This window comes from Echiichthys vipera, assembly GCF_963691815.1.
Source record: "Echiichthys vipera genome assembly, chromosome: 20".
NCBI lineage: Eukaryota > Metazoa > Chordata > Actinopteri > Perciformes > Trachinidae > Echiichthys > Echiichthys vipera.
Genome location: NC_139845.1, coordinates 25937391 through 25949739, shown reverse-complemented (window position 1 = coordinate 25949739; position 12349 = coordinate 25937391). Strand labels below are relative to the sequence as shown.

Genomic DNA, 12349 nt, shown 5'->3' with positions numbered 1-12349 from the left:
CACAGAGCCTCACAGAAAAGAGAGTTCAGATCTGTAGAGTGTGCAAGATAGAGATCTCGTGCTCTCTCACACATCACCTCGTTATGATTCTAAAGAACAGAGGAATGCTCATTTCCTTATTTTAGGCACACACACACATACTCATTAACTAACAATTTCGTGTGTTGCAAACACAGACACATCTGTCTCTCTAGATAGCCATATAGGGACATGCACTAATTTCCTTGACTCAGCTTTTAGTGTTATAATGTGTTGCCAGGCAGATTAACGCCCATTGCCGCCTTTTTTACCTTTAAGGCGTTACCATCAGCCCACCAGGGTATTTGAAGCCGCTACCCTTAGACTATAACAGACTCGTCTGATGTACGACCTGGTTTGAGTTGTATCAGAACTTGTCTCCGCTTTGCAAAGTGCTCCAATAAAGATATTGGTGTGATCTCAAGCCATCGTCTCAAGATCTCTCCTTCTATCCTCCGATCAACGGACCCGGGGAGGTAACTGCAGGTTGATCTCAACAAGGCCTAGTCTGCCGGGGGATAATACCTTTCCTGATACTCTGAGCTTCTCTCCTCTATGTCTGTATCATTCATGTTTCATCAATGCATGTTACTAATTCAACTTCTTCCCCGGAGTTATTTGTGCTTTGTCGTATCGCAGGTCTCTGCTGATCGTGGTGGTGCCTGCTGCCGTGGTCATGCATGACGCTTCCTGCTACTCTATATCTATCTAAGTCATATTCACATTACTATAGATATTATTATAGTTACTGGAAGTGTGTCTGTCTCTGTCTTTGTGTCTGTCTTTGTCGCTCTCTGTCCATCTGTCCGTCTTTTCTCTCTTTCTCTCTCCTTTTCCCCCTCCCAAACCGGTGCAGACAGATGTACGTCCTCCATAGAGCTGGGTCTGTCTGACGTTCCTGCCTGTTTTAGGGAAGGTTTTCGTTGCCACCGTACTCTACGGGGGAATTGTTGGGTCTATGTAAATCATAAATAAGTCCTAGAGTGTGGTCTATACCTAGTCTGTAAAGTGTCCTGAGATAACTTTTGTTATTATTTGGCACTATAGATAAATTTTAATTGAATTGAATGAATGCAGCTTCATCCGGAGCTAAAAAGAGATGAGATGGTGGCGGCGTTTCTGCTGAACAGGTGCTTTTAGTTTGACTGATCCTAGAACGCAGCATTACATGTGATAAGGCAGCATCCAGATGCTATCAGTTATCACTTACTATAGTTCTGTAACATTATGTTATTTGTGCAAGGAAAATTAGCGTTAGCATCAGTGTGAACGTCACTGGTAGTATAAACAAACTGACTTGTCAGAGCCTGATTTGTTAACACTACTGGTGACGTTGGCTTCAGTGTTAGCAACAGCCTCAGTTTATTGTGAAGTTGTAATTAACCCCCATTCTAGTATTAAAACTCTAGGGTTGTGTTTGACTTTGTGGGTCCTACAGTAACCAGAGCTAGTATAGCACATTGCCAGAGGACTTCTTCTGCTAATAGATAATGCTAGCTGACATCTGTGTAAATAAGACCGATCTTTCTATGCTTGTGAGAGTACGTTGAATTTGTGTCTGATGGAAAACATTATCTTCTGGGAAAATACTGAACCGTAAGAGTCTAAAGAAGTCAGAGGACGAAGTGTCAGAGTACAGATCTAAACCCGAGAATATCCGGAAAATCCTTGGCAACAAAGTAATGTGTAAGAAACCCACTACAGTTAGTGAACTGTGGAAGAGACTGAAGAAGAATGGACCAAGATCAAACCAGAGCAGTGTGAGAAACTAGTGATGTCCTGCGGGCGCAGATGTGCGGAAGTCATTCAAAGCTGTGGCCTCTACACTTCATGTTCATTTTTTAATCCTATAGAAGAAAACATTGTTGAAATCTTCTCTTCTGACACAGTGGTTACTGTTCTCTAATTTTGAACACTTTTTTTCACAAAATAAAGGTTTTTGTTGAAGTGCCTTGATTATTTAAAAAAAACATGCTAGTACAGCAGAGGCAAGGACACAGAGGATATTCTATCAAATTATGGACAAGAAAAACAATACAGTATTACAGAATAAATCAAGTATTTATGATTTGTTCTCTAATTTTGATCTCCACTATATGTAACATTCAAGAGTCGCCCGTTGAAATACTTTACACTTACCAATGCCGAGATGGCCTGCCCTGTGGCAGCAAACCAATCAAATGTTTTTTTTCCGTGCAGAGTTTGACCCCAAAGTCAAGCGCCTATCTCCTTGTAGTTTCACAGAGGAAAATGCCTGGGCTGGCACTCAGCAGTGGCCATGAGCGTCAGGCTGCTGTTCAACCACCTCTAGACGGTGGTTCCTGTGCAACAGAGGTGCAGCGGAGCATTCTAGCCGCATCTAACACGGCCAGATACGGCCCCCCATTGGAAGCTGCCAACGGCAGCCACATTTGCACCTATAGCACGAGGTACGTAGAGCTGTGTTTCGAAGAAACCCATGAGCCTTTTTGGTAGCACTGAGCTGTACCAATACAATGGACTGCCTAGAAATAAAGGCTATTCCAGTCATCCAGACACAAACCCACTGAGCTAAAAGGTGATGTGCTGCAGTGCTGTGAGGTACTATCACTGTGGTGATCACAGCTTCAAATAAAAGCTCTCACATTATCCAGCCTTTTGACAGTAAACACCATCAGTGCTAAGAATGAGTCTAATAAGAGGCTAATGCAAAACATTTTCAAGATCATATTACATTACTGAACAAAACGACTCAGAGTGGTATGTTACCCATGGAACTGTTTTTCTTCTAAAAACTGCTATGACAACTGTGCATTAAACATACCTCACACTTATCCACCACTGGCTGCTGCACACAGTCTGAGCTGTTTCCCACTGCAGCAGCTTTCTGGCCCTCATTGTCGCCAGTGCCCTCCTCTGAATGGGTTCGGCTTTGGTTGCCACGGTGACCACGATTTGGAAGGCGTGCAGACGGGCTCTTGGGTGGCCGGCTCAGCTCCCGGCGCAGTGCCCGGTTCTCTTCCTCCACTGCACGGACCCGCAGCTCTAAGGCCTGTCGATCACCTGCACCGCCTGCCGGTGTTGATGATAGGGCTTCCAACGGAGACAGTGGGAGGGGCTTGACTGTGGGACAGGGACAGGAAAAACTCATTTAACATGAGCAGTTTGGCATTGTTAAAATGTGTATGCACAAATATGCAACAGTGTGTATGGACAAAATCTTTTGTCACACTATAGGTCTATTCAATATGATATAGCAATATGATGTGTGTAAATTCATCGAAGAATTAAACATTTATCACATTAATGCAAAAACAAAATCCTGAATGATTGATGTTGGATAACTCCTGGTCTATAGTCTGCCAAAAAACGAACTTTCCTTAGTCATTATGAACTTTTCAATAAACTTGCAGGTTTACAATCAGAGTTTCCAGAGTCTTAGTGGTCCTTTTATCTCTTCTTGCAGCCGTATGGGAGGCAGCTTAGGTCACCCCATAGCACAAAACTGGATCCCCTGACATAAATATTTATCACCCAATATCTAAAATATTCCCTTGCAAAGATCCTGGCAGCGATTACAAAACGAATGGATCTTCTGCCACCTACTTGGCACAGGTCGTTATCACGGTAAGTTATGAAGAATATAAAAAAAGATTATTACAGTGTAGCGCTTACAAAATTTCCACTTATCAGGGTGACCTAATCCCAGTTTTCAAATCCGCAGTAGCCATTTTTCGTCCAGTAATGGCGCAGCAGAGACAAATAAACAACAGCGCTATGTTGATAGAGAGACGGAAAGGAGAAGAGAGCGATAGCCGAACGCCAGAAAGCTAAAGAGGGGAAACCAATGAAGCAGAAAATAGAAAGTATAAATACAGATACAAGGAGCGTTAGTTTAAAAAATCCTGTGAGAGTAAAAAACTACAAGGGTACATACCTGGGTGAAGTTCTGCAAAGGATAAATGTGGTCCCATTCATATCTCCGGTGAGTGTTTTGTTTAGTATCACCGGTCCGTGCTTGTTAATGCAGCTAAGCTAATTCATGTCACGTAGCCTCGCTATTTTTTGTGTTTTGAATTTCACAATGTGGCTATATCTTGATAGGAATTTGACAGAAAAAAAAGCCAATCTGAGTATAAATTGAATTAAGGGTAATACGATTTTCTTAAAAATGAAAATGCTGGTCATGTTGATGTGTAACATGCCTGTGCCAGTTTAACACGTGTAAAAGATAATGATATTGAGCGTATTTAACCATATTAGAAGTATTGTAAACTCATTATTCAGGCATTTTGAGTGTTCCAGATCTTGTAATACTTTTGGTTAAAGGGGGAATAACTGAATGTTGCCCTGCTCATGCAGGTTGGTTTTTTTTGCACCCCGTGATAAGTGAGAGGGAAGGATTGTTCGGCAGACCGACCTCCCAGGGTCAAGAGAGCAGAGGACCAGCGAAAGAGCAGAAGACACGTGGCGAGTGTGGAGCTTCCATTTGCCAAAAAGGGTCGATGTACTCCATACAACTCTTCATCACATCATACAGATAAGCACTGAGATCTCCCCACACTTCTTTAAAGGAAAAAACACACTACCCGGGTAGATGAACACCGTTTTGTTTGATTTGGTTTGTTATTTTCTCAGAGCTCTGAACGTTTTGTTTCTTTTTGCCTTCTCCTCAACCTGAGTTGGTTGATGGTTAAAGGAAAGACATTTATTTTCTCAACTTAAAGGACAAATATGGGAAAAACATAGGGTTGAACTGACTAACAGACTAAACTTACCTGACTTAATTGTAAATGGTGGATTACATAGGAACTACGACCGTTATTTGTATTGATGATGTTAAATAAATGCCGGCAATGTTGTAAATCAGGGGTGTCGAACTCAATTGCACAGGGGGCCAAAATTCAAAACACACTTTAGGTCGCGGGCCGAACAGCATAAACATTTATTTAACACACTAAAACTAAATGTTTTTTGAACATAAATATGAATAAAAACAGACAGGAATGTTATTCTGGAATAAATAAACTTAAACTTTAAATAACTTAAAATATCTTGCTCTCCATAAAAAAATATCCAGTCAGAATTATACAAGTTAGACATATGAACATGCTGCAAAAAACGCCTGAAAAAATAAAAAAAAATTGTGACAGTGCTTGTGCTTTAAGTAAACATTAAAATATATCAAAACATTTGAATTTCTTTGCTTTTATGTCATTTTATATAAAGTACTTAAATTTTAAATATCTCAAATGATTACACTCCATAAAAATATCTCCTGTCAAAATTATACAAGTTAGAAATATGACATGCTGCAAAACAAAACCTGGAAATATAAATAAAACTTGTGCTTTTTTAGCAATAACAAATAACGAATCAAAACATTCAGTTTTCTTTGCTCTTATGTCATTTTATCAGAGCTGGATGCTTGGCATCTTTTTTTGGCAACAAGTTCATTTATGTTTGGCGTGAGGTCCTGTGCTGTGGAGACTGTCAGGATGGACTGCAGGTGCTCATCAGTGAGACGACTCCTGTGTGCTGTTTTGTCTGTCTTCATCACTGAGAACAGCTTCTCACACAGATATGTGCTACCAAACATGCACAAGGTTCGAGCCGCAAGTAGACAGAGCTGGGGCATTGCTGCAGGAATGGAGTGAATAAACTCTGTGGGCCCTGCAGTGTCGTACTTTGCCTTTAGTGTCTCATTACACTGCAGCTCAATCAGCTCCATCTGAATCTGCATAGGTGCAGTTTCCACGTCGATGGCAAATGGCTTGCGAAGCAACTCGAAATTCTTTTTTTGTTCTTTAAAGTCACCAAAGCGCCGTGCGAACTCCGTGCGCAGTGCCCTCAGTTTATCAGCAAAGTGCATATTTGGGAACACCGTTGTGCCGACTTGGTTCAGCATTACTTGGCAACAGGGAAAGTGGGGCAAGTTGCACTGGTGCATTTGTGTCTCCCATAAAAGCAGCTTCACTTGAAATGCCTTCACTGCGTCATGCATGTCAGTGATCATGCGGTCACGTCCCTGGAGCTGGAGGTTTAAGGCATTGAGACGAGCTGTTATGTCAGCCAGAAACGCCAACTCACATTTCCACTTTTCATCCCGCAAAACGGTGGAGTCTTTTTTTTTACTGTCCATGAACTGACAGATTTCGTTGCTGAGCTCAAAAACTCTGTTGAGAACTTTTTCCCAACTTAGCCAACGCACCTCTGTATGATAAGGAATGTCGGCAAACTCTGAATCTATCTCTTGCATAAAGGACTGAAATTGCCGATGATTTAAACCTTTACTTCAGATAAAGTTTACGGTTTGCGTTACAGTGCTCATTACATGGTCCATCTTCAGGACTTTGCAACATTGTGCTTCCTGGTGTATGATGCAGTGATATGCTGTTAACTCACCAGTACAGTTCTCCTCCTGCATCTTTACTCCCATCCTTCCCACTAGTCCACTTTTTTCACCGCACATAGCCGGTGCTCCATCAGTTGCAAGTCCAATAAGTTTGTCCCAGGGCAGTTTCATGTCGGTTACACTTTGACATACGTTTTCAAAAATGTCCTTTCCAGTCGTTGTCCCGTGCATCGATTTAATGTCCAATATGTCCTCTGTAACGCGCAAATTGGAGTCCACCCCACTGATGAAGTTGGCTAGCTGTGCAGTGTCAGTCACGTCAGTACTTTCATCCACAGCAAGAGAGTATGCAATACTCTCTAGCAAAGTCTTTGCTTCTTTCACTTAACTGTGTTCTTAAATCAGTGGCCATCTCACAAACTCGATCAGCAACCGTATTTCTACTCAGGCTTACATTTGCCAGCATCTGCTTTTTGTCTGGACATACGACGTCGCACACCTTCATCATGCAGCTCTTCAGAAATTCTCCCTCGGTGAATGGCCGGGCTGCTTTGGCGATCTCCTCCGCCACGATAAAACTTGCTTTCACAGCAGCTTCACTTTGTAATTTTGCACGGGTAAAAAAACGTCTGCTGAAATGTCAGCTTCTTTTTTAACTCTTCTACTTTCTGTATCTTCTACTCTGTATTCAGGTCTTTCATGTTATCCTGATGTTTTGTCTCATAGTGCCTTCTTAGATTAAATTCTTGAAATACAGCCACATTAACAAATACAGCCACATTAACAGTAACGGGTTTACTGGCAATGTCAGTAAACATATACTCAGCCTCCCATCGGTTTTGAAAGGGTCTGTTTTCAGAATCAACTTTTCTCTTCGGCATCCTGAGGGGCTAGCTTCGCAATAACTTGCAGCAACAGGCACTTGACCTGATTGACGCAGGAAGCGCTCAGCAAGGAAGCTGAAGCGCTGCATTATGGGATCTGTAGTTTATTGTGTTACCAGCACTTCATATCGCCGGGCCATTAGTAACAATAATATAAAATGATCTTGCGGGCCGGATATAATTGCAAGCCGGGCCGGATGTGGCCTGCGGGCCTTGAGTTTGACACCTATGTTCTAAATAATCGTAACCGGTGTCATAGTAATTTTGTTCCCCTACTTCCTCTTTGAAAAGTACCTTGATTAAGCACTTGTACATATATATTCCATAGTGTGCTAAAGAAAGTGCTACAACAGCAAAAAGCAACACTGTTGCTGCCGATAAGACAAGAAAGGAACGCTTTTTTAAAAACACTTTCTATTAAGAAAATGTGGCTCATGTTCACTGAAAGCTACAGTGATGGAACATGGATGAAACCTACAGCACCTATGAACCAGGGAACCCTATGAACGAATTATACTGCACTATATATGCAATTAATTATATAGTGAACTATCAATGTATGCCACCTGACACTTTACAGAAGGATTCTTTTAGAACCAGTGCGGGCAAATAGGCAAACCCATTATTCTTACTCAGATTTTCCACTATGTATGGCATGATATGAAACTGGTTTCTAGGTTAAAAACCCAGATGAGCCAGTGAGCTGTGCTGGGGGACTGACCATAAGCCGGGAAGTGTGATTATGCGTCCGTTGTCAAGCTGTCATGGGTTACATAGATTGAAATCGCTGGCCAATCACAACCAAGTTAGTTAAAAATGCTTGCATCATAGACTTTGCCTAAGCCTACTCCGCCACGACTGCAGCCACTGTGGTTGCCCCTGTTGCGCCTGTAAAGCGGTGGATATATTGCATCCTCTGCAGCATCGTATGACTTTTGAAACACCAAGTCTTATAGCGCTAAACTGGAAGTTAGCAGCCTCAGACCAGAAGTCTTCTATGATTGGTTCAGGAAATGCGAAAGCCACTCCGTATGTAAATCAGTAAGAGTGCAGGCAATGTCAGACTGAAGATGAAAACAGACTGTAACTACTCGACAATTCTCTGTGATATAAGGGAAAATTACGTCTGCAGGATATAAATTACCATGTAGGATTCCAGCCAAATTAAAAGAGAGCTACCCTCATGAGATTGAAACCTCTGGCTTTAGGCTCAACATACCTTGCAGTAGACCCTTCTGCTTTCTCATGCAAAACAGATCTGGATCGCTTTGAGATTCCTTGATAAAATATAGCTTATAAATAACTTACTTCGCAGCAGGCTCAGTTTGAAAGTTGTCTGCACTTGTTTAACATGCATTCCTGGCCATAGTTCACAAGATGATGCAAAATGAGGAATAACCTGTGAGAGACTAGCCTGGCATCAGCTCATTTTTAATTTCCAAGGGGCAATAACGGTGCAGTGCAAAATGTTTCTGGACCCAACAGGCTAGGCCTACTACAAAAAGTCAGAGCCATGAAACATGACCTACAACCAATCACAGCAATTGAACAATATAGCATTGATCGACACTTGCAAGTTGTGGCAGTGCTTGTTTGTTTTGAAGCAGGAAGTACAATGTCAGTTGGCAGAAAATTGAGTCTTATTTGAGCAGTTCTGCCTAGTTTGACCATTTGATCTGAGTTTCTTGACCCTGGTCTTCTGCACCGGTTGGGGAGGAAGAAGAGAAGAGAGAAAGAGAGAAAAGACAGACAGATGGACAGAGAGAGACAAACACAGACACACTTCCACAGATGAAAGCAACCACAAAATGAACAGTGACTATCCTGATAGCTACAGCAATGTGGATATGACTTACAAGTTATGGCAGTTAATACAGCAGAATGGCAAGAAACAGGCACAGCCAGGGTGACAGAACATGACAATGATAATAATTATGGTGGCAAACAGAGTTGAATTTGTTACATGCATTGATGAGACATGAATGATACAGACAGAGAGGATAAAAGCTCAGAGTATCAGCAACGGGATTATCCCCTGGCAGACTAGGCCTATAGCAGCAGAATTAAGCAGAACAAAATCAGCTTAAAAATAACAACAGAGCTAAGGGCTCGTAAGCCCTAGCTGTAAGCTTTCGAGTATAAGGGCGCAAAAAATGTGTTAGTGATCAAAGTAATTAGGGGCTGCTACGGATCATGTGCCACACCAGAGTCAAATTATAACATCAAATGAAGGACATAATTGGCCTCAAACATGAGTTCTTAAATTAAAAATGAATGCACAAAATCCAAGATGGGCGACTTTCTGTCTGGCCAAAAAAATTTGAAAAATGTCAATATGTTCTTGAGATGACCCCACCGAATTTCATTAACATCAAAATAACTTTTCCCCAACCACAGCATGTGTTTGGGAGCATTATGGAGCCCGCTGGCCACACACAAGCACAATTACTGCAGAACTTTGACAATTTGGATACTTTTGAACGATGTGTCAGTTTTCGAGAATTGTCAAGATTTGGGGGTTGATTTCTCGTAAAGCTACATGGCAGGGTGAATGCTAATGTTTATGTGAACCTTTTTTTTTTTTTTTTACAAATTAAAGGTTTTTGTGCCTTGGTTATTTAAAAAACATGCTTAAAAATAATGGTATTTCAGAATAAATCAAGTATTTATAATTCATTCTATAATTTTGATCTCCAGTGAAGGTTGACATGCAGCACCCTACTACATGACATATGGAAATATACCATTTATCACAGTTCAAGCGGTGTTTTGTGATATGTATAATATCACAAAGGTACATTTTTCAATATAATGTAAAAAGGACTAGGAATGTCACGAAAACAGAGACTTGGGATACTTTTCGATATACAAAATTAAAAAACACAGATGATGCCTTTTTTTTTGAGGCACTGGAAGCATGTTACGGTGCTGTGACTGTCACGAAGAAGTGGAACCCACACAACATAACAAACCCAACTCTAAATATGGAATCAACGTCATCGTGTATGGAAGTATTTTACGTGTGAGGCGGATGGCCGTGGAGTTAGCATCATTCACTGAAGCCACGATGCTACTGTGGTCTTCAGACCAAGGGAGGAAATACTTCCATTTTAGTGTTTACCGTAAAAACAACGTTCAAAACACATTTACTCAAAAAAAACAATAAAGACGGATCAGATAGGTAACGTTATGTTTAACATTGTGATGAAAAACTAAACAAAGAAACGTTCACAAGGACAGCTACAGTACAGTTGCTAATTTAAGATGACTTTTTGATTCAAATAAATGAACAACAACAAAAAGTTTTAATGAGTTTTAAAGTTTTCTTTTTTTACCTGTCATAATTCAAATCAATTCAATTCAGGGACTTTATTGATCCCCTGAGGAGGGACATTTGTTTGTCCCAGCAGCATATAACAATAAAAACAAAAACAAACTATATTTAAAAAAAAGACAGAATAAATACTCTAGGCACACACACAACATTCATTCATTAAAAATTTGGTCTGGAATGCACATATCTGGAGGCTACCTGTGTGTTATAAAGCCTGATGGCCTCAGAAGGAAAGGACGCGCTGTATGCACTGTGTGCATCGAGGCTGCCGGAGTCTTTGGCTGTGGCAGCTCCTCAGGCTGTCCAGGGTGATGTGGAGGGGTTGGGAGACATTATCCATGATGGATTTTATCTTCCCCAGCATTCTGTCTCTCATCACCTCTTTCTGTGGAACCAGCTTGGTCCCCAGGACTGATCTAGCCTTTTTTTGAGTTTGTTGATTTTGTTAGAGCCCTTCATCTTTATTCCCGAACCCCAGCACACTGCTGCGAAGAAGATGGTGCTTGCCATCATTTGGAGTATCCTACTGCAGATGTTGAAATACACGTAACATGATCGGATGCTCGTTGACACATCTGTTGTATTAATGCCTCTCATGTAGCATAGGAGCTGTAGCTTTAACGTTAGCCTGTACCTGTAGTAACGCAGCCTCAGCTAATCAGTTAGCACGCCTCTTTACATTTCAGTCGGTCTGATCGACAAAATACTTAAGCAAATGTTTACAAACATTTTTATGGGAATGTTTTAACATTAACTACCTGCCACTGCCATGTCCGTAACAATGACTGCATCTACTGTTAGTAATGAGGTGTGTGTGTGTGTGTGTGTGTGTGTGTGTGGGTGCCAATGTATGCTCTGTGTAGGGATCTTAATTCTGTTATATTCTGTATGTCTGCTTAGAAATGGCATTTTAATATGTATCAAATTTGCTAATAAAGAAGTTCATGTTTAAGTAAATGTGTAATCGTCACATCTCTAAAATGGATACGAGTTTAGTTCACAGTTAAAACTGTAGCTACTACATTTTTCATTGGAATACATTACTGTTCTTTCCATACCAGAATTCCTCCCCAGCTGTCATGTGTTTCTCCATTAAAGGGCAACTTCGTCAGGCCCCTCTCCTATTTCCAGCAACTTGATATTAAATATCAAATCAAATATGGCTGGATATTCTCTTACTGTATTGTCTGTTTCTCACATAAAATTGGTTGATTGGTTGTATGTCTAGCCAACTGTGTCCATATCAAAAATGAACTGAGACTAACTAATTTGCGATTAGTCTGGTGATGCCAGGCTACTCTTAACAGGGAATCCACCATATATTACTTGAGAATATAGGGCTTTATATTTAGGATCAAAGTGTTGATAGCTCAAGACGAGGAGTACACAGCTATCTCTCAATCAATACTGTCAGGGCAGCCTGCACACTCTGCCTATATCTAATCCAAGTCAGTAGCAATTTCCTCTGCTCTTCTCTGACTGCTTCAAATAGGAACAAGCAGCCCTGAATCCTGTGGAGAGGCAGAGAGATGAATCTTTTGAGTTCTGTAAATCTTAGAGACCTCTGCTCCCGGGGTGGGGGGGTTTTCCAGCATGATACCATCTGTCATTTCAGTCAACAACCAGTTGCTTTCCCCAAATGGAAAGGTTCTTGGTCAGCCTTTGACACAAGCTGTTACAGAGAAAATGGCAATAGATGTCAGCACATGTCAACGTTGTCATTTTTCCTCAGTTAATTTGTGTGTAACAGTGGCTAAATGCTGCCTGGAAAAAAGTGTC

The 12349-nt window shown here is 41.1% G+C and overlaps 1 protein-coding gene across 1 annotated transcript in view; it reads right to left on the bottom strand.

Annotated features, from left to right (window-relative positions):
- large1 (LARGE xylosyl- and glucuronyltransferase 1) overlaps positions 1-12349 on the bottom strand; it is a gene marked incomplete at its 5' end in the record, with an annotated part of 131241 nt that overhangs the window by 97415 nt on the left and 21477 nt on the right. Inside the window, one exon of the mRNA XM_083934899.1 lies at positions 2822-3120. Coding sequence (XP_083791025.1) covers positions 2822-3120 — 299 coding nt within the window. The remainder of the gene's footprint in view (positions 1-2821; positions 3121-12349) is intronic.